This window comes from Heloderma suspectum, chromosome 13 (assembly GCF_057233095.1).
Source record: "Heloderma suspectum isolate Gila_16-S chromosome 13, 16-S_ref, whole genome shotgun sequence".
Taxonomy (NCBI): domain Eukaryota; kingdom Metazoa; phylum Chordata; class Lepidosauria; order Squamata; family Helodermatidae; genus Heloderma; species Heloderma suspectum.
The window spans coordinates 28,589,914-28,608,913 of NC_139470.1; the positions used below are offsets into that span (position 1 = coordinate 28,589,914).

General features: G+C 45.6%; 1 protein-coding gene across 1 annotated transcript; it reads left to right on the top strand.

The window, feature by feature from the left end:
* Positions 1-478: 478 nt before the first annotated feature.
* On the top strand, positions 479-18,536 carry LOC146336272 (2'-5'-oligoadenylate synthase 3-like). Its single transcript, XM_084819548.1, has 6 exons — positions 479-712; positions 5,721-5,997; positions 11,553-11,734; positions 13,477-13,632; positions 14,217-14,343; positions 15,256-18,536. Exons 1-4 carry the CDS (start codon positions 491-493, stop codon positions 13,576-13,578), a joined length of 783 nt encoding a protein of 260 aa, XP_084675674.1. The 5' UTR covers positions 479-490; the 3' UTR covers positions 13,579-13,632; positions 14,217-14,343; positions 15,256-18,536.
* Positions 18,537-19,000: the final 464 nt, after the last annotated feature.

Genomic DNA, 19,000 nt, shown 5'->3' on the forward strand with positions numbered 1-19,000 from the left:
AGGAAACAGAACTATAGACCAAGTATGAACAACTTCAGTGCTCAGCCACAGTTCGCTGTGAAGCGCAGTGTGATTGTTGCTGGACCAACAACAGTTGCATGTCCCAGTTCCTTTAGTCTTTCGTTTCCAGTCTCTGTTGTGGAGGAGCGCTCCCCTTCTCGCTGCAGGCTGCTTCAACTGCTTCTTTCTCTTCTCCATGCTGCTGGTTTCCTGGAATTTCCCTCTCAGCTCTCCTCCTTCCCTGTTCTGCTGCCTCCTCCTCTTCTGTGGCACCAGCCGCCTTCCCTTTCCAATGGGCCTTTTGCCCTCTCCTCCCGCATGCCGTGCCCCTCCCGCTTTACGCAGCACTTGTTCCAAGGCCCTTGGAGGCAGGCATTACGCAAACCCTCCTAGAAATGAAACCGCCTGGAGGGCTGGAAAATGAAAGCAGTGACCAAGCAAATCTAAGTAGGTTTTCTCTTCCTTACTGAGAGGGGAAGTGAAATCTACCATGCTTAGCTGTTGGGATGTGCTCTCCTGCCTCCATCTCTGCTACGGATCGTACAGTACTGAAGCACAGAACCCGGTTATGTTCATTGCTGAGCAACTCCAGCTCAATGAGGTTTTCCTGAAACAGGTGCAAAGAGTCATGGACTTCGTCTGTGATTTGCTGAATTCCAGTTGCGTCACGGATGTATGTCATCCCAAATTCTGGGTACTGAGGGTTGCTAAGGTAAGTCCTGGGGTCTAGGTACTGGAAAGGATGGTGTGTGCGGATCTAAAGCAGAGTGGGGCTGTGGTGGGGAAGGGTATAAGCCAACCTTCCCCAGTCTGGTGCTGTCCATACGTGTTGGACTTGTTGCAGAAAATGTTTTCTCCCTTAGAAGCAAACAGGATTCGAGCAGATGTCTGCTTATTGTTGCGCGACCCCCCCAGAACACCAAGGTGTGGTACAGTCAGAATGGCACCAGACTGGACCTCGGACCACAAGCATAAACATCTTTTATACTGACATGTAAATATGACTTAACAAGGAGGAGAGGGTTGATTTATAGCAACCTGATTGGTTCAACTCTGCTAAATGTGAGCATGCGTGGAAGCTCTTGCAGCCAGCACCCTTTGGCACCTTCATAATAACATTCCCTGATAAGGCAGAAGCAACAGTATGAGAAAATACTGGAAAGCCTGACTCAGCATAGGAAGTCTGACCCAGCAGGATTCAAATCTACTTGTCTTGTAGGCACTTGTGTGTGTGTGAATGGGAAAATGCCCTCACAATCCCTCCTTTTGTCCTAGCTCAGGACTAATCTCCACCATTGTATACCAACATTAATTCTTTCAGCTCTCTCTCTCAATGGCCTTGCAGGCCCCTTCCAACCCTACTATTCTATGATTCTATGATTCTTCTTGCCTTTCTAGCTCCTTCAGGATCATCATTCTGGTCTGGGTGGGTGCCAAGGTTCTGTTCATCGTGCGACAGCAGCACTCTACTCCCATTTGAGGAGTACGACTGCTACTACCAGTATCACAATGACAATAACCATCATTATGAGTCCCTTCAAGAGCACTCTTCCCCACTCTTCTATATCTGGGAGCCATCCTCACCAATCCCAGTCTTTAATATTAAAGCCATGTGGATCTGGGGCCATCACATGCAATCTTTGGACAGCTTGCTTAATTTTGTGTACATCTTGTTCCATCTGTCTACTCTTCCCATTTTCTTCCACCAAGTATCTTCTTCCGTACCTAAAATGGTGTCATGGACCTCGGCTTCCCTTTTTGCTCTGTGTAGCAAGTAGCAACCCTAGATTTCTAACATGTGTATCTGAAAGGTTCTTTACAACTCATCCGGAAACCTACTGAACCTACCCTTTTCCAATTTCTTGGTAGACTTTTGTAAGCACAGTTTCCACAAAGGAAATATAATCCATCTAGAGTGAGGTGAGGGTTCCAAAACCTTTGGACCAATCTCCATGCCTCTGGAGTATGTTCTTTTTGCCAGGTTGTACAATGTTGTTGGCAGTGTTTCTCTCATTGTTCAGTAAAATTTCTTACCAATGTTTGCTCACAAAACCTTTTTCATCTTCATAATCAAACCACGGGGAAACACTGTCTTTCCATCTAGTAATATCTCTACAAATCAAATTTACATTTTTTTCCTGATAATATTCTTTCTTGTTGCAGGGGTTGTTCAGCAGAGTTATTGTAAGTGACCTAAGAACCCCAGTTGGGGTTGGTGAAATAGCCTGTAGTATTTTCAGTTCGTGCTTGTCCTGTGGTAGCCCACAAATAGAGGGTCTGATTTATTAATCTAGTTAACTTTTTGCAAATGCGTGGATTTCCTTTCCTTGCCAATCGTGGGGATCACTACAAACGTCAGTGAATGTTTTCCCCATTCCTCCTCCATTTCCATTGGCAAACGTACCTGTGGTACTGTCTAAGGAAAGGATGTGCATGCACTGAGAATCTGGGATTTGACCACCTTTGTCTGTTCCCTCTTCAGACTTTACCCCCAGAGGGGACCAACTATCAAGGTGAATGATTACAAGCCTTCCCCATGAAAAGGTGAACTTTTCTCTTGCTTCTCTCCAGAGTTGGCCACTTCCCTGCAACCGAGTGGTTATTTACATCACTGACTAGATAGTTGCTTTATTTTTGTACCAGACCTGAGCTGTGGTGGGTACCCCATACCATGCTTACACATCATCTGGATCATGAGTAAATGCTGACATATCCAACAATCTGAGAGGTTTAGGACCCCAGCTAAGGTATTATGAATTCTTACTAGAGGGTGATTTTCCCACTGAGGCCACCATGGGCTATTTCTAAGCAGGCCTGGTGGGTGAAATGCAACAGGACCGACACAATAATCAATACAAATGTCATTTGTCCCAAGTATTATTTTGGCGTGCCTCTTCAAGCACTTTTAAAGAATTCATTGTCTGTACTTCTCTTTACTTTTGCCTCTTAGCGTGTCTGGACTCTTCCCACTCTTGTCGCCTCTGATCTAGCGCTCCACCTGGCTCTGCGATTTCTTCTGTCATAAGAAACTCATCCCGCTTATCTTCAGAGGAGCTGTCTTCAGCAGTCTTGGGTTGAGCTGTCTGCTTCTCACTGTCGTCTACTTCAAAATTTCATTGCAGACAAGCTCCCAACAGTGGGCATGCAAGAGCAGAAAAGAAAAGTAGGGGGAGAGAGGTTTTTTGCACCTCAAAAAAACCCTACACCAGAGATTAGGGAGAGTGACCTCCTAATGGTCACCTTAAACACCTTCTGATTAGGATCTCTAATCCCCTGGGTGACTTGACAGTTTTTACTTTTTGTTTTAGACTTTGAGAAAAGGACACTTTATGCATGGCTAGCACAAAAGCCACTGGACCTAACTGTCTGAAATTTGGTAGGTTCAGTCAGCCCTATAGGGCCTGGTAGGTCCCCAAATTCCATGATTTCTGTGGAAGCACAAAAAAATTACAGCTCTTTACTTTGACAGATTGCCTTGGAAAAAGCAAATTCTACCTGTGGCTAGCACAAAACCCACTAGACCTGTCTAAACCTTGGCAGGCTCAGTCATCTCCATAGGGGCTGCCAGGTCACCAAATTCCATGCACATATGTGGAAGCAAAAAAAATATATATAGCTCTTTGCTTTGACGCATTTTCTTGAAAAAAGCAAACTTTACCTGTGACTAGCACAAAAGTCACTGGACAGAACTTCCTAAAATTTGGCAGGTTCCATCAGCTCCATGGGGGCTGCCAGATATCCAAATTCCATACACTTATGTGGATGCACAAAGAAAGTATAGCTCTTTGCTTTGTCACATTTTCTTGAAAAAAGCAAATTTTACCTGTGGCTAGCACAAAAGTCATTAGGCCCACCTAAACTTGGCAGGCTCAGTGAGCTCTATGGGGGCTGCTAGGTCCCCAAATTCCATGCACATATGTGGAAGCACAAAAAAATTATAGCTCTTTGCTTTGACAGATTTTCTTGAAAATAGCAAAATTTACCTGTGACTAGCACAAAGGCCACTGGAACTAACTGCCTGAAATTTGGCATATTCAATCATCTCCTTAGGGGCTACCAAGCCTCCAAATGTCATGTATTTATCTTACAAACTAAAAATGTTACGGCCATTTTTGTTTTCCAACACAAGTCAATGGGAAAATGTAAAATAAAATGGAAATTGGGACAGCTCAAAAGATCCGGGACACAGCTCAAAAAAGATCCTGGGCCCGTGCCCAGGTGGGCCCTCCCCTAACGACGCCCCTGGGGATCAGTGCTGTCCCCTTCCATCTGGGCTCTGTTAAGGAATCTGCGTCTTTCATCAGTCGCATCCTGTTTTGCAACACAGTAAGCCTCAAATTTGCTCATCACAACTGTGATTTTTCTTATCTGAAAGATGCTGAAAACCTCCCTGACCATGTGCAGAAAGAAATCAGTCTGAAATCTTTTATCCTTTGTATCTGCACCACAAACGATGTGGTATATTTGAAAGCTCTGCTTCTACTTTCTCCAGTTGATGGCCACATTGCCATGAAGTACTAACTTTCATGGAGACTCTGTATGAGCCATCACCACACTTCTGGAATATCAGGGGAGAACAGGCCCAGTTCTGACACCATGTCGTATTCTTGTATGGGTCCCTTGTGCAACTACTCATCTGATTGCACACCTCTCTGTTTACCCTGCACCGCAGCAGACATCTGGAGAACAATTGAACAGCGTTACTAAACTGGCACTGAGTCTCACACACACAGGACTGACTGAGGGGAGGTGAATTATCCCTGGGAACAGGAATGGTGGTTCTATCATTCAACACTTAATGTAGTGTCATAATCTGACATGGACTGATTGTGAAAGAGCTTCCTATAATGCTTACTTAGAAGTAAACCTGTTCATTAAAAGTTCTCTGCAACTTCAATTAGAAGATTCCTCCTTGCAGCTTCTGCCTCTTTAATTGTTTCCTGTTCAGTGAGGGTATGGCATTATTGAATTGCTTGTGAATTAGGTTGGGCTTTCATTACTAGTTTGAAAGTAATGAAAGCCCAATGAAACCCCCCTTCTTGTAATGAAAGTAATGAAACCCCCCTTCTTTTATATTAAATTAGTACTATCTCACAATAAAAATATAAAAGAAAAAAAATGGGAGTAATTCTCCCCCAAGGAGCCTCCCCCAAGGAACTGACTAATTAAGGGGCAGTAATGTTCTTGCCCCCACTGAACAGGAGGCAGTTACAGGGGAGAAGCCACAAGAGACAAGCTTCTAATTAAAGCACAGATGGGGAACATGTAGCCTTTCAGTTATTGTTGCACTCCAGCTCCCATAATCCCTCATATTTGCTATGCTGGCTAAGGCTGATGGTACTTGCAGTCCAACATCATCTAGAGGGCCACATATTCCTCACCACTGAAAGGCACAGTAAACCTGAACCTTCTCGCTCGCACTTTGTCAGTGGGCATGCTAGTGCTGCAACTGCATTGTAGTGTGTGTGTGGAGGGTGGGTGGGGGAATCAATGTAAATATGAACAAAAGATGGGGCAACAACTCAGAAACAAAAGAATGTAATGGGCTGGCAAAAGTGTCATCTTCATTATAAAAAGTTAGTAAGTGAATGAACGTTGGTAATTGTGGAAGCAACCATTGCTTCATTATACTGCAAACTGGTTATGGGAAAGTATACTTTGGTGCTGGTTCACTGGACACAGGAATATGTCATTTGACATCTTCTGATTCTCCTTCCCAGGGAGGCTCATTGTGGAATGGCACAGCTCTGAAAGGGGGCTCCGGTGCCCGCCTTGTTCTGTTTCTTGACAAGTTGGAACGCTTCGCAGACCAGAACGAAATCTCGTGGAGCCTAATCAAGAAGATTGAGAAAACCCTCAAAGGATGTCCGGACAAGTTTTATGGACTAGGTTTCCAGTCTGTCCAACTGAAGAACTGGCATGACTTGAGTTTCAGACTTCAGTCTGAAGATTCTACATATATTGTATGTGATGTTCTGCTAGCCATTGATGCTATCGGTAAGGCTGTCTCGTGTAGGGATGGAGTCTCCTTCCCTAACTGAGCAGGGGTGGGTTGGAGCAGAAGGGGGGGGGCTTCCGAGATTCCCTGAACAGCAGGATTTGTGGTGCTAATGGCATTGCTTACCACCAGCTTCTCTTAACTCCAACTTCTCTTACTTCTCCCTGGAGTGCATCTTCACTCCATGATGCCTCAGTGCCTTGCTTTGGAGAGGAATGCTGGTTTGGCTACAGACAGCATTCTAGCATCCTGAACCAAGGATGAACAGACTTCCAGCTTGCCATATCTACTTCTTTTATTTTACTAGAACTCTGAGATCCACCAACCAGAGTGGAATAGACTTAGAATTAATGAATGCTGAGCCCAGGAATTTCTTTTGAGCACAAGAACTGAATTGTGTTCACAGCTCATCCACTCCTAGTTAAACACCCCGTCCCCCAGTTTCTTCATTTCAGCTATATAATTTAAGGCATGGGGAGGGGTCACTTGTTTTTATTGTCGAGCAAATTGGAGTCAGAAATTCCTGCCAGTCTAATGCAAGTCACCCAGAGATCTACCAGTAGATGCTAGGGGAGGGGGAGAAATTTGTAGGTTCACATTTGAATGCGAACTTACCTAATTTCACACTTTCGAACCAATAAGCAAAACTAAAACATAGTTTTCCTTCAAAATTCACACTTCTTTGAATTTTGCAGTGGAATCAAAGGATTCATACAAAATGTGTATGTTAGGGAGGTAGTGGGCTCTCCCACACTGGAGACATGCAAGATGAAGCTTGACAGCCATCTGTCGGGGATGCTGTGACTTGGATTCCTGCACTAAGCAGGGAGTCAGACTTGACGGTCTTGTAGGCCCCTCCCAACCCTACTATTCTATGACTCTATGATTCTAGGGGAAAGAGCACAAAATTGCATATATTAGTGAAAATAGCATGCAAAATGCAATATATATGGAAAATTGGTTGCAAAAATGTGTGTATCAAGCAAAATTGTGTACAAAATCCACATATTAGGAGAAATGTGCACAAATACGTGTACAAATTTTTGTGCAAACTGTTTTTTTTAAAAATCTCAATGTTTTGGACAACCCAAACTTAAGATTGGAAAAGTGAGAAAACAAAATTGACAGAATTATCCCTCCCTAGCTTCTGCCTATCCCTGTCCTAAACAGCTGCACCAGGCTTCCAGGATTAGTAAGGGCCAAAGCAGATGTTATGGGGAAACATCTGGCCACTGTTGAGAGCGGCAGCCCCACATCTACTCCCTATATCTCAACCATAGGCAGCCATGCAGAAATTTAGCAGGAAAAGCTTTCCCATGCATGCAACTCAATGCCAGAGGCCTGCACAGTTGTCCAAGCATGCTTACGGTTTATTTGGGTTAGTCGGGGGTGGGCAACCTGAGGTCCTCCAAATGTTGTTGGATTGCAACTCCCATCAGCCTAGCTAGCATAGCCAATGCTTAGCCCTTAAGAGGGTAGTTGGGAGTCTTTCAGGGGCGTGTAGCCTAGGGCCCAAATTAAACATTATAGAGAACATGAAGCTGCTGTCAACTAGCATCTCAACTATTGTCTCCTCCATTATGTCTTGGTAAAAGATTATATGTGCCATGATGTCATCATGCTCAGAGTTTATCCATCCTTGCTCCACTTCATTGACCGCTCCACATCACCCACCATCTTTTCCTAGACTTTCTGTTGGTCAACATCCCCATAATTTATAGTTTGGGCCCAGGTTCTTCTGAAATACTTAGAGGGAAATAATACAAGCCTCTGAAAGACCAGCTTTGGCTTGGGGCAATGATCTTGCCCAAAGATAGGACAAGAATAACCCCTTCCTTTGCATGGCCTGCCTGCTCTACTCCCCCACCCCAATCCCTTTTGCAAAACGGTGTTCACCTGATCCATCTAGGTGGTGCACAGCAATTTAAAACAATAAAACCTTAAAGTAATAAAAATAAGAACATTAAAAACAGTAAAACATTAAAGCATTAAAACAATCTTGTTATTTTCCAAAAATCAAAAACACTTTTAACAGATGAAATCCATGAGCCTCCCAAGATGACATATCTCCTCATATTTCTTCTGATTAATTTGCTCATTGTAGATACATGATGTAAATGGAGACAGTCCTGGACAGGTTTCTCTATTTTCCCCATACTGCAAATATTGCCCACACATATGGATTCTGGCATACTATATCCATATCCTCGTTTACGTGATACCAGGCAATGGCCTTCAAACAGGGCTGGCTTCCAGTTTGTTAATATTCCTCCATATCTTCAAAATTTTACCAGTCTGACAAATCTGCAGTTCTGCATGCTTCATAATGAAAAGTATGATGAAGCCTCCTTTCTTGCAAGGTAGCAGATAGCAAGTAATACAATCTGGGGTCCCCTCCCCACCAATAAAGCCCATACACAAATCTCGCCATGCTTTGAGTCTAGCCTTTCTGATACTCTTCTGATACACCCCATCATGTTAAGTTCATCTTGGACCATTAAGATTTTCTGTATCATCTGAAACATCTTCCTAGGTTTGATTTCAACCATCTCATCTAGATTTTCCATTATCCAAATGCCCAGATACTTAATTTCAGAGGTTTTCCATGGGATATTACATTATTTTCTATCATATCCTTATTTCTCTTTATCATATTAATACCCATCCATTCTGATTTTACAAAATGTATTTTATAACCTGACAACTTTCCATAGTCTTGTAATGCCTTCACCACCTCTAATATAGATGCTTCAGGTTGTTTTACTATAAATACCACATCATCTGCCAGTGTTGCTCTTTAATTATTAATAGGTAAGCAATTTAATTGTGTTGAAGCATTATCTACATACAGTGTATGTAGATAATGCAGTGAAATTATTCAGTTTTGATATCTTTAACTTGTTTAACAAAGGAAGGAGTAGCTAAAAACTGATCAAGCCTTGAATATCGTAGCTGTGGTTTTGAATAGAATGTCTAAGCTCTTTCATTTTGATGCAAATATTTCCACACATGCATTAAATTCCTTTGTTTTAACACTTGAATCAATGTTTTGGGTAGCCCATGTTCACTATTAATCCTATCCAATTGTGGATTACTAATTTCATTAAAATCTCCCCCATTAAGATTTCTCCTTCTGAAAAAGAGTCCAATACTTGGATCACCTTCTTAAAAAATGGTTTCTGATTGCAATTTGGGGCATACATTCACCCAATAGTAAGCTCAGAGTCACATACTAATATTTTAACAAAAATGGATTGACCTTCTTGATAATTTGCCCTCTCCTCCACCACAAGAAGAGAATTACTCCCAAATATGATAGCCTCTTTTCTTCTCTTTAGCTCCCGATGCATATACTTTCCTTACGCTAAAACTGCTCTCAGCATCTTTTATCTTGTCTAATATGTGTTTCCTGCAATAAAGCGACATCTGCTTTTTCTTTTTTTAATACTGCCCTAAGTCTCCTCCATTTAGTAGATGAGAATTTACATCCTTTCTAATGGCCAAGGTTGTTGGAGCCAATCTAGGTCTTGAGGAAGCAGTTCCACAGATTGGGAGCGACACAGGAGAAGAGCCTTCAACATGTGCTGGACAAACAAGGCATGTAATGGTGCCCACAAGAGGGCCTTTCCTGTCCCCTTAATACCCAGTCAAGTCCGTAATGAGACAGGCGGTCCCTTAGACAGCAGTAGCGTAGCGGCAAATTCAGCGGTGCAGGGTCCCTTCATGACAGTCACAGCCCCGCCCCCTCACAGCCCCGCCCCTGTCTAAGTTTGTACAACCTTGTAACATATATAGCCTTCAACTGGGACCCCAAAACAGTGCAGCTGAGAGTAAGGCAGGGGTATTTCAACTGGATGTCGGAGAAAAAAATGCAGGGATGCTAAAATCTTTTTCAGTCACTCACTCACTCACAAACATTTTAGGTTTTCAAAATATGATACTCTATGGAAGCTTCACCCTCTCAACTCAGCCCTCCTGGACAGATCCGCTCTCATTTAAAGAGCGCCCTTGCACACTCCCTTAGCGCCCCAACATTACCCATTAGCCTTCCCTAAGCTCCTTCAGTATATCTCCCCCTTCCCCTCCAACAGAAACGTCCACACACCCAGCTGGATTGAACTACACACACACACACACACACAAACACACACACACACACACAGAGTGGTGTAGTGGTAGATTTGGAAATGCAGGATCTCATTGTGACAGTCTCCAAGGGCAGTCCAAAAATGTCAGGCAGCTGTGTCGATCCATATCAACGAACCAGTTCTAGGAGTTTTCATCTCCACCAGGAGATGTCTTTGGTAAAGCAAATGGGTCTTAATTGCCCATTGCAGACCACGTCATCCCAAATATTCTGCATTCCAACATGGGACAATATATTGTTGCTTGGAAAATTCATTCCCCCCACAGCTACAGTGAGGATCGCAGCTAAGCTCAGAGGGAACAGGGAATTCTGGGGGGGTGGGGGTGGCAGATGACATCAGAGTCCCTGCTAATGAAAAGTGCCAGGGCTGCGTCCCTGCGAGCCCTGCTTCCACTACACCACTGTTAGGTGGTCAGGGACTAAGCCATTTCGGGTCTAAAGGCTAAGACCAGCACCTTGCATTGAGCTGAGAGAGCAGTTGGTAACCAGTGCAGGCCTTTTGAGACAGGTATAACCTGGTCCTAATATTGTGCACGGCTTTGCCCCTAAAGGTGCTGTTCGCTGTAAACAACACCTTTGAGGCCAAATGGTCATGATGGTGGGGTGGTGGTGGTGACGATTTTCGACAGAAAACTAGTCCAGTGTCATTTGGCTTTCAGACAGAGTAGGGATGTCGCGAGCGTCCATTTGGGGGCTCAAGCTCGGCAAGTTCCCGCCAGATTGCCTCCCCCCGGAAGCCAGTCCACAGACCCCCACACGTGCCCGACTTGGCATGCTCCAAGACGGGCAAGGGTGGTGACCCCTATCCCTTGCCCGACTGGCAGCTTGCCCTGCTTCGTAAAGGCCAATTTTACATGGAATTGTCCAGGGCGGCCAAACTGGTGGGAACCCACCAAGCTCAAGCCCCAAATGGACGCTCACGACATCCCTACTGTGTGTGAAAGCCAAATGAGACATTGCTGGACCAGTTTGCTGTCAAAAATCACCACCACCCCACTACTATTTATTGAAAAGCCCCCCCCCCCCCGGTGCCTGGGCTGTTAACCTTTCGTGCTCTCCTTGCAAAGAAGGAGAGCGTGAGGGGCCATCGGTGCCCGGCAGAGAGAGGCACGGTTGCCTAGTGACCTCGGTGGCAGCAGGATCGGCTCCCGTCCCATCCTGCGGCCTCCGCTGCCCCACAAGCCACCATTTTGAGCACAATGGCGGTTCATTGGGGAAGTGGGTGGCCACTCGCTGGGCACCCGTAAACCACTGGGTGGCTCACACCCCAGCGCGAGCAGGGGTGGGTGGCCAATGGGGTCCGTCGAGCGGGGCATGGGACGGACCCCGGTGAGTTCACCCATGCCTACACGAGAGCTGTTCTGCTTTTCTCCGTACCTGTGAGTCTATCTTTGTTGTGAACGACAGGCTATAACTACTGTCCGAGACATTCCTTAGGTCTAAAACGGGTGTACCGCGACCTAGTCAAGACCAAGCACCCTGGTGGTGAGTTCTCCTGCTGCTTCACGGAGTCACGGACCAGGTTCGTCGCTGACAATCCCCGCAAGCTGAAGGATCTCATCCGCCTGGTGAAGTACTGGTATAAAAAGGTATGTTGCCTTGACAAGGCTGCCAGGGACATGCAGAGGAATGGAGGAGTGTTCCATACTTCAGTCTCCTCCTATTTCAAATTTGGTGATTGCATGTAAGCAATCAGCAGGAGGTTGGACTCGATGGCCTTACAGGCCCCTCCAACCCTACTATTCTGTGATTCTATGAAGCCATCCTGGGGGTCTTAAACAGGCCGTGTGGTGCAGCTTTTAAAAAATACAATGTTTCAGTGGTGTGCAGAGCAGTCCTACGCATGTAACGTAAATCCCACTGTGTTCCATAGGACTTACTCCCAGATCAGCATCACAGGATTTGAGCCTTAGGCATAGTAGCATACCTTGTTCTGATTCTGGCAGAGGTGAAATATGAAACCTCAGAGGGGGTCAAATACTAAATTCCGCTGCATGTTGCCAATTGTATACTAACCACCATTTTATCATCACAGCAACAACTTACATTTCTATAGCACTTTCAGGGGTTCAAAGTGCTTCATGTGCATTACTTAGTTGTAATTCTTACAACAACCCCGTAAGATAGGTCAATATTATTACCCCCACCTTGCAGAATGGGGGACTGAGGCTGAGAGGGAGTGGCTTGTCTCAGGCCATCTATTTATTTGTCTTTATTACATTTCTAGTCTGCTCATGGCAGAGTTGAGACTTCAACCGGTGACTTCCTGTTTCATAGTCTCTTAGCCACTCAGCTATACGAGGGCTGCGTACCAGTTAGCAAATTCTGGCCAATGTCAGTTGTCAGATGCTAAATACTCATGTCAAATCTTGACATCAAATCTCATGATCTCAGATATCAAATGTCCTATAATTATTTGGATTGCCAGAGAATAGCTGAATATGCAACGTCAACAGGCAGTGGTATAGTGGTAAGTTCTGAAGGGCAAGTGCTCCTCATGGCAATCTCCACAGACATGCCCCAAGGAGATTCCAAAATGGAAGGCGTTTATCCACGTGAACAAACCAGTTGTAGGGGTATTCCTCTCCGCCGCTGCTGGCGGCTCCGCTGGCGGCGGCGGCTCCGACGGCTGGTCTCCTGGCCGGCCGCAGCTGGGCTGCTGCGGCCGCCATTGGCGTCTTTGCAGCTGTGATAGTCTACATAAGAATTTACGTAGCCTATCACGGCTAACCCCCCCCAAAACAAAAAACCAGCGTACGCAAATGGCGGCGGCTACGGCGGCTGCCATTTGCGTTCCCTATTTTTCGCCGTTCTAGCCTACGTAAATATTTACGTAGGCTATTACAGCGAAAAAAAGGGGAACGCAAATAGCGTAGTGGGCGCTATTTGCATTCCTTTTTTTTTTTCCGTAATAGCCTACGTAAATATTTACGTAGGCTAGAACGGCGAAAAATAGGGAACGCAAATGGCGGCCGCCGTAGCTGCCGCCATTTGCATACGCTGGGGTTTTTTTTGGGGGGGGGAGCCGTGATAGGCTATGTAAATTCTTATGTAGCCTATCGTGGCAGCCTGGCTGGACGCAAATGGCAGCTGCTACGGCGGCCACCATTTGTGTCCGCAGAGGCCCGTCCACGGCTGGAAATCTGGCTGTGGATGGCCCTAGCTGGCTGCTCTGCGGAGCTGCTGCGGAGCGGAGCCGGCCGGGCAGGATTCCAGGGGGGAAGACTGGATCGCCTCCCCCCCCGTCGAGGATTCCGGGGGGAAGGACGGAGCGCCTCCTCCCCCGCGAATCACATCCGCAAACAGGTAAGTGAGTTTCATACATCCCTAGAAATCAACAGATGGATTTCAACATGGCGGAAGGGTTCCAGATGGTGCTTTGGCTCATCCAGCAGCACAAACAGCTCTGCATATTTTGGACTATAAACTATGACTTTCAGAATGAGACCCTCAAGCGATACTTGCAGAGCCAGCTCCGAAAACCCAGGTCAGTTTCCCACCCTGTTTTCTGCAAGGTTATGGAATCACTCCACCTTCTAAATTTCCCAATTCCTCATCTCCACCCCCAACAGATATCTGCACAGAAGGACTTCTTTGGGCAAACCTATATACTAGCGTTAAACTGACCGTTGACTTCCTTCTGAGAAATCTTCGGAATTGCACTTCTCAGGAGATCTCAGGGCTGGCCCAACCAGAGAGGCGAACTAGGCAATCACTTAGGGTGTTGAAATGCCAGCAGTGCCTCCTTCAGCTAAGTAATAACCGGGTCAACTCTTAATAATTTAACATACTGTTTTTATGTTGCCCAACATATGGTAACAAAGGAGCAGAGGCAAAATTTTGATTTGTCCACAGACCTCCACCCCAGACTAGGAGTGGGGGATGATTTGGCTAAATTTGGGAGGAGGCAAGGCATGGGGCTTATGGATTTTATACCCACCCATGTGTCCCCCTCCCCCTTCCCCTCCCCCAAACTCTGTCACTGATGATATTTCTCAACTGGTGATAGTTCTACAAATCTCTTGGCCAATGACCGTATATTGTTGTTTGTTTCTGTTATTGGATTTTTAGACCAATCATCCTGGACCCAGCAGATCGAACTTGGATTGTAGGAAAGGGACGTCGCTGGGATCTGGTTGCAGAAATTGCTACAACTTGTTCATTTCAGAAATGCTGCATGAACTCCAATGGATCCAAGGTTGAACCCTGGGATGTTCCGTTGAGGGAAACAAGCACTGAAATACCTGCTCTGTGTGAAAGGGAGACCCGGTCACAGGCTGGCTAGGGATGGGAAAACCAGCTCGCCAAAATTCTCCAAACTTCACTTCAAAGTTCAGTTCAGCTTGCTCCTGTTTTCATTTTTCCCAAACAGGAAACATGCACATTTCAAAGGGGAAAAGTTCACATTTCTGTGCTCATTTTTCAAAAGTGTACACTTCCCCCCCATGAAAGTGTGTGTGTGTGTGTATGTGTTTTAAAAGCGCATTTCAAAGTGTGCATTTCCAAGAAATACACATTTTTCAAACACGATTGCAAGTTTGGGAATGTGTGAACATTTTTTTTTAAAAAATGCATTCCTGCAAAAATGCACCTGTAGACAGGTCAGGTTTAGATGATTTGCGAATTATAGCATCATTCTCGTACATCCTAGGCTGACCTTTCTGTATGTGTGATGTGGGTGGAATTTCCAAAGGGCTTAGGTGGGAATGTTGAGTTTATGTCATCTCTCTCACCAGAAACTCTTAACCACATCCCCTTGCATTTGCATACCTCTTCTTCTTCCTCCCTTCAAGGGTTTGGGTACACTTCAAGCTGTTCCTATTAAAAAGATGTGGGAAAAATAAAGCTTGTGCCTTTCAATTACAAGTGCAGAATAGCTGGTTTTATGGTCAGCTTTTGAGTGTGAAACTGGAATGTTCTCTTCTCACTTTCACAGGGCACATTTGCTCTGTGCATTCAGGAGGGATCACTTTCCAGCTTGGGGGATGGTCATAAGGGGCAGATCTCTATTTGGGTGATGTAGAGTTCCCGGACTCAGCCAGAGGTACCAAAGAATAGTCTATTTGTCACCAAGTCACAAATCCCCTATTTTGGTGTGTTCTTGTTTCAGCTGCAAGTGCCTTGGGAAGAAGAACAGTCCTGCTGCACCATACTCTGAGGAGACCCCTCCCAGCCTTGTCATGAGATGAAGTACTTCGTGGATGCAAGGGCGTTGCTATGTTCTTAAGAGATCCAGAGCACTGGCCCATAACACAAATTTGCATGTGTCTGAGCCTATGTGCACCTCTAATATAAATAAATAAATAAATAAATAAGTGTGTGTGTGGGGGGGTATGCTTGCGTGTGTGTGTATGTGTATAGATTATACACATACATACATATGAGGTGTGCACTGACCCCCCTCCCATACACACACACTTCAACTCAGACTCCAATTCAGCATTTTGGAAAATATCCTGCTTCTGCTCGGGCCAATTTGTAGTTGGGCCACTTCAGCTCAGCACCAAATCTGAGTCACGGTTTGGAAAAATGAGTCTTTATGCTTCCTGTTAACTACCGTGGGAAATTAGAAAAAAACTAACTTTTTTCTCTTGGTCAGAACTGGATGATAATTTCAGGCATAGTAGCCCCCTAGAAGGGGATTACACCTGCCCAATGTCAGAAAAATAGGTGCAGGGTTTATATTTTGATTTTCTTTTAAAGGGAACTGCCAATAACAGTTTTATTCCTTGGAAGAATTGGATAAAAATTGCAGGATTCATTGCCCAGAGGAGATCATGTCTGCCAAATTTCAGAATGATAGCCACTAGAATTTTTATGCAAGGGTGGTCTTGACATTTTGAGGTCTCCAAAAGAGGACATACTTATCTCCCTATCTTCCTGGTGGACCATTGTTCTGAAAATTACAGCCTAGAGTTGTCCCTAAGTAAGAAACCAGCAAAGTTTCAGAAGGATAGGTGCAGCAGTTCATATGGAGGGGAAGTCCTCCAATTTGGGGGTGGGAGTAATTTGTTTTCCATTCCCTTCTCCTCCTCCCCAATAGTTTTTGGGTAAAGTTATAAGAAAATGCACAGGTCATTAGAGGTGTCCCCCAGGCAAGAAACCTCCAAAGTTTCAGAAGGATATACATGCATGCAAATTTAGAATTACTAGAATTTATTTACATTTCACCAATGTTAGCAGCAGGGGAACATGGGAGGGAAGATGGTATTGCACTCGTGTCCTGCTTGTGGATTTCCCGTGGGCATCTGGTTGGCCACTGTGTGAACAGAATGCTGGACTAGATGGACCTCGGTTTGATGCAGCACGGCTCTTCTTAAGTCCTTAAATATAAGGCCTCTGAGCATATGCAGAATGCTTTCCTTTCACCACTGAGCACTTACATTCTCCCCCTACCAATTCTATTCCCCTCCACGCAACCATCCCTCATCATCCTACCATCCTCCAGAAAATCTTCATAAAAACAGGTGTCTTGTTTTGGGCAACTCCTCTCTACCTCCTCCTTGTTATGCACAAGCTCTCATTGTATCTTCCTCCCCATAACTTCATTTGTGCCAGGACTTCACCAGGATTCAGCCAATGAGTCTGTTTTCAAAACTAGGGCTAAGTTATTGAGAAACTCTGAGCATCTACTAAGTGCCTTTCCCTTACCACTGAAGCTAGAGTTCATGCAAAATGAAAGAACACAAATGACAAAACATGCACAGGACTGAGCTGAAAGGGTAGTCAATTCATTGGACTGGAATTGGGTGGGCACTGTATTAAGCCCGCAGTACCATGCTCACAACTCGGGACTTATTTCTGAGTAAACATGCAGAACGTGAGGGTGCAAACCCCGCTGCAAAAGTAGCTTGTGCTGCAATCCTATGCACACTTGCCTGAGGGAAAGCCTCATGAAACATACTGGGGCTTCTGAGTAGGCATACATAGGATTGTATAAATGAGCAGTGTTTATTTCCCCTCCACTTAAAACAACAACCCCAAACTCCTATTTTTAGTAAAGCTTTCTGTTTATAGGAACACAGGAAGCTGCCTTATACTGAGCCAGACCCTGGGTCCATCTAGCCCAGTATTGTTGACACTGACTGGCAGCAGTGGCTCTCCAGGGTTTCAGGTAGGGATGTACGAAAGTCACTTTTCGCGGATTCTGTTCTTGGTGGGGGGGGAGGCGCTCCATCCCTCCCCCGGGAATCCTCGACGGGGGGGAGGTGATTCGGTCCTCCCCCCCAGAATCCTCAACGGCCGGCTCTGCTCTGCAGCGGCTCTGCGGAGCAGCCGGCCAGGGCCGTCTGCAGCCAGATTTCCGGCCACGGACTGGCTGGTGCAGACACAAATGGCTTTGCGTCCAGCCAGGCAGCCATAATAGGCTACGTAAGTTTTTATGTAGCCTATTACGGCTGGGCAAAAAACAAAAACTCAGCGTACGTAAATGGCAGCGGCTACGGTGGCCGACATTTGCATTCCCTATTTTTTGCTGATTTATCTTACGTAAATATTTACGTAAGATAAAATGGCGAAAAAAAAGGGGAACACAAATAGCGTAGTGGGTGCTATTTGCGTTCCTTTATTTTTCGCCGTTCTAGCCTATGTAAATATCACGGTGGGGGGGGAGGCGCTCTGTCCCTTCCCCCGGAATCCTCGACGGGGCGGGGGAGGCGATCCGGTCCTCCCCCCCGGAATCCTGCCTGGCCGGCTCCGCTCTGCAGCGGCTCCGCTCTGCAGCCGGCTAGGGCCGTCCATAGCCGGATTTCCGGCCGCGGACAAGCCTCTGCGGGTGTAGCAATTCGTGCCTGGTGGGTGTTTAAAGGCATGATCCTATGTATGTTTAGTCAGAAAAAGTCCTATAATGCCAGCATTATAAGACATTTTGGTCACAGCAGCAGGGCTGTGCAGGGAAAGTAACACAGGCAGGTAAGACAGGTGAGAGCACTCTGTGGCACATTTAAGGTAGATTCCTGAGACTTGCTGCTCAGAACTCTGGGACCCAGGGGAAATGTATGGAACCCCTCTGGGCTCAACCTGTCTCATCCACCCAGAGTTATGGGGCTGGGGGGTGACTCAGGAAGCACCCCCTCTGCACCTGAGGAGGTGTGGCCAGTGAGGAGGGGGTAGTAAACACACTACCTCCAACTCACAGCCAGGTATGATTCACCCTAATTCAAGACAGGGATAGCCACAATGCAGTTCCTGCATTAGCAGTATTCTGCACAATATTGTTCAGGATCCTTTTATGTTAAAATTAAATAAAGCTAAATAAAGTTAGGCTCAAGTCAACCCAATGACGCGTGTCTCATCTCATTATTTTGGGTGTGGTTGCAGTATCCTGTCACTAGTTTAAATATCACTACTCATCTGTCCAATTTAATAAGAACATAAGAACACAGGAAGAGCTGTGCTGGATCAGACCAAGGGCCCATCTAGTCCAGTGTTCTGTTTACACAGTGGCTGATTAGCTGTTGACCAGGAACCCACAAGCAGAACATGAGTGCAACAGCACCCTCTCACCCATGTTCCCCAGCAACTGGTGCACATAAACATACTGCCTCTGATACTGGAGGTAGTACATAGCCATCAAGACTAGTAGCCATTGATAGCCTTCTCCTCCAGGAATTTGTCCAAACCCCTTTTAAAGCCATCCAAATTGGCGGCCATCATGACATCTTGTGGTAGCGATTTCCATAGCATAACCATGCGCTGTGTGAATAAGTCCGTCCTTTTATCTGTCCTGAATCTCCCACCAATCAGCTTCATGGGATGACCCCGGGTTCTAGTACTATTAGAGGGAGAAAAATGTCTCCCTATCCACATTCTCCACACCATGTATAATTTTGTAAACCTCTATCATGTCTCCCCTT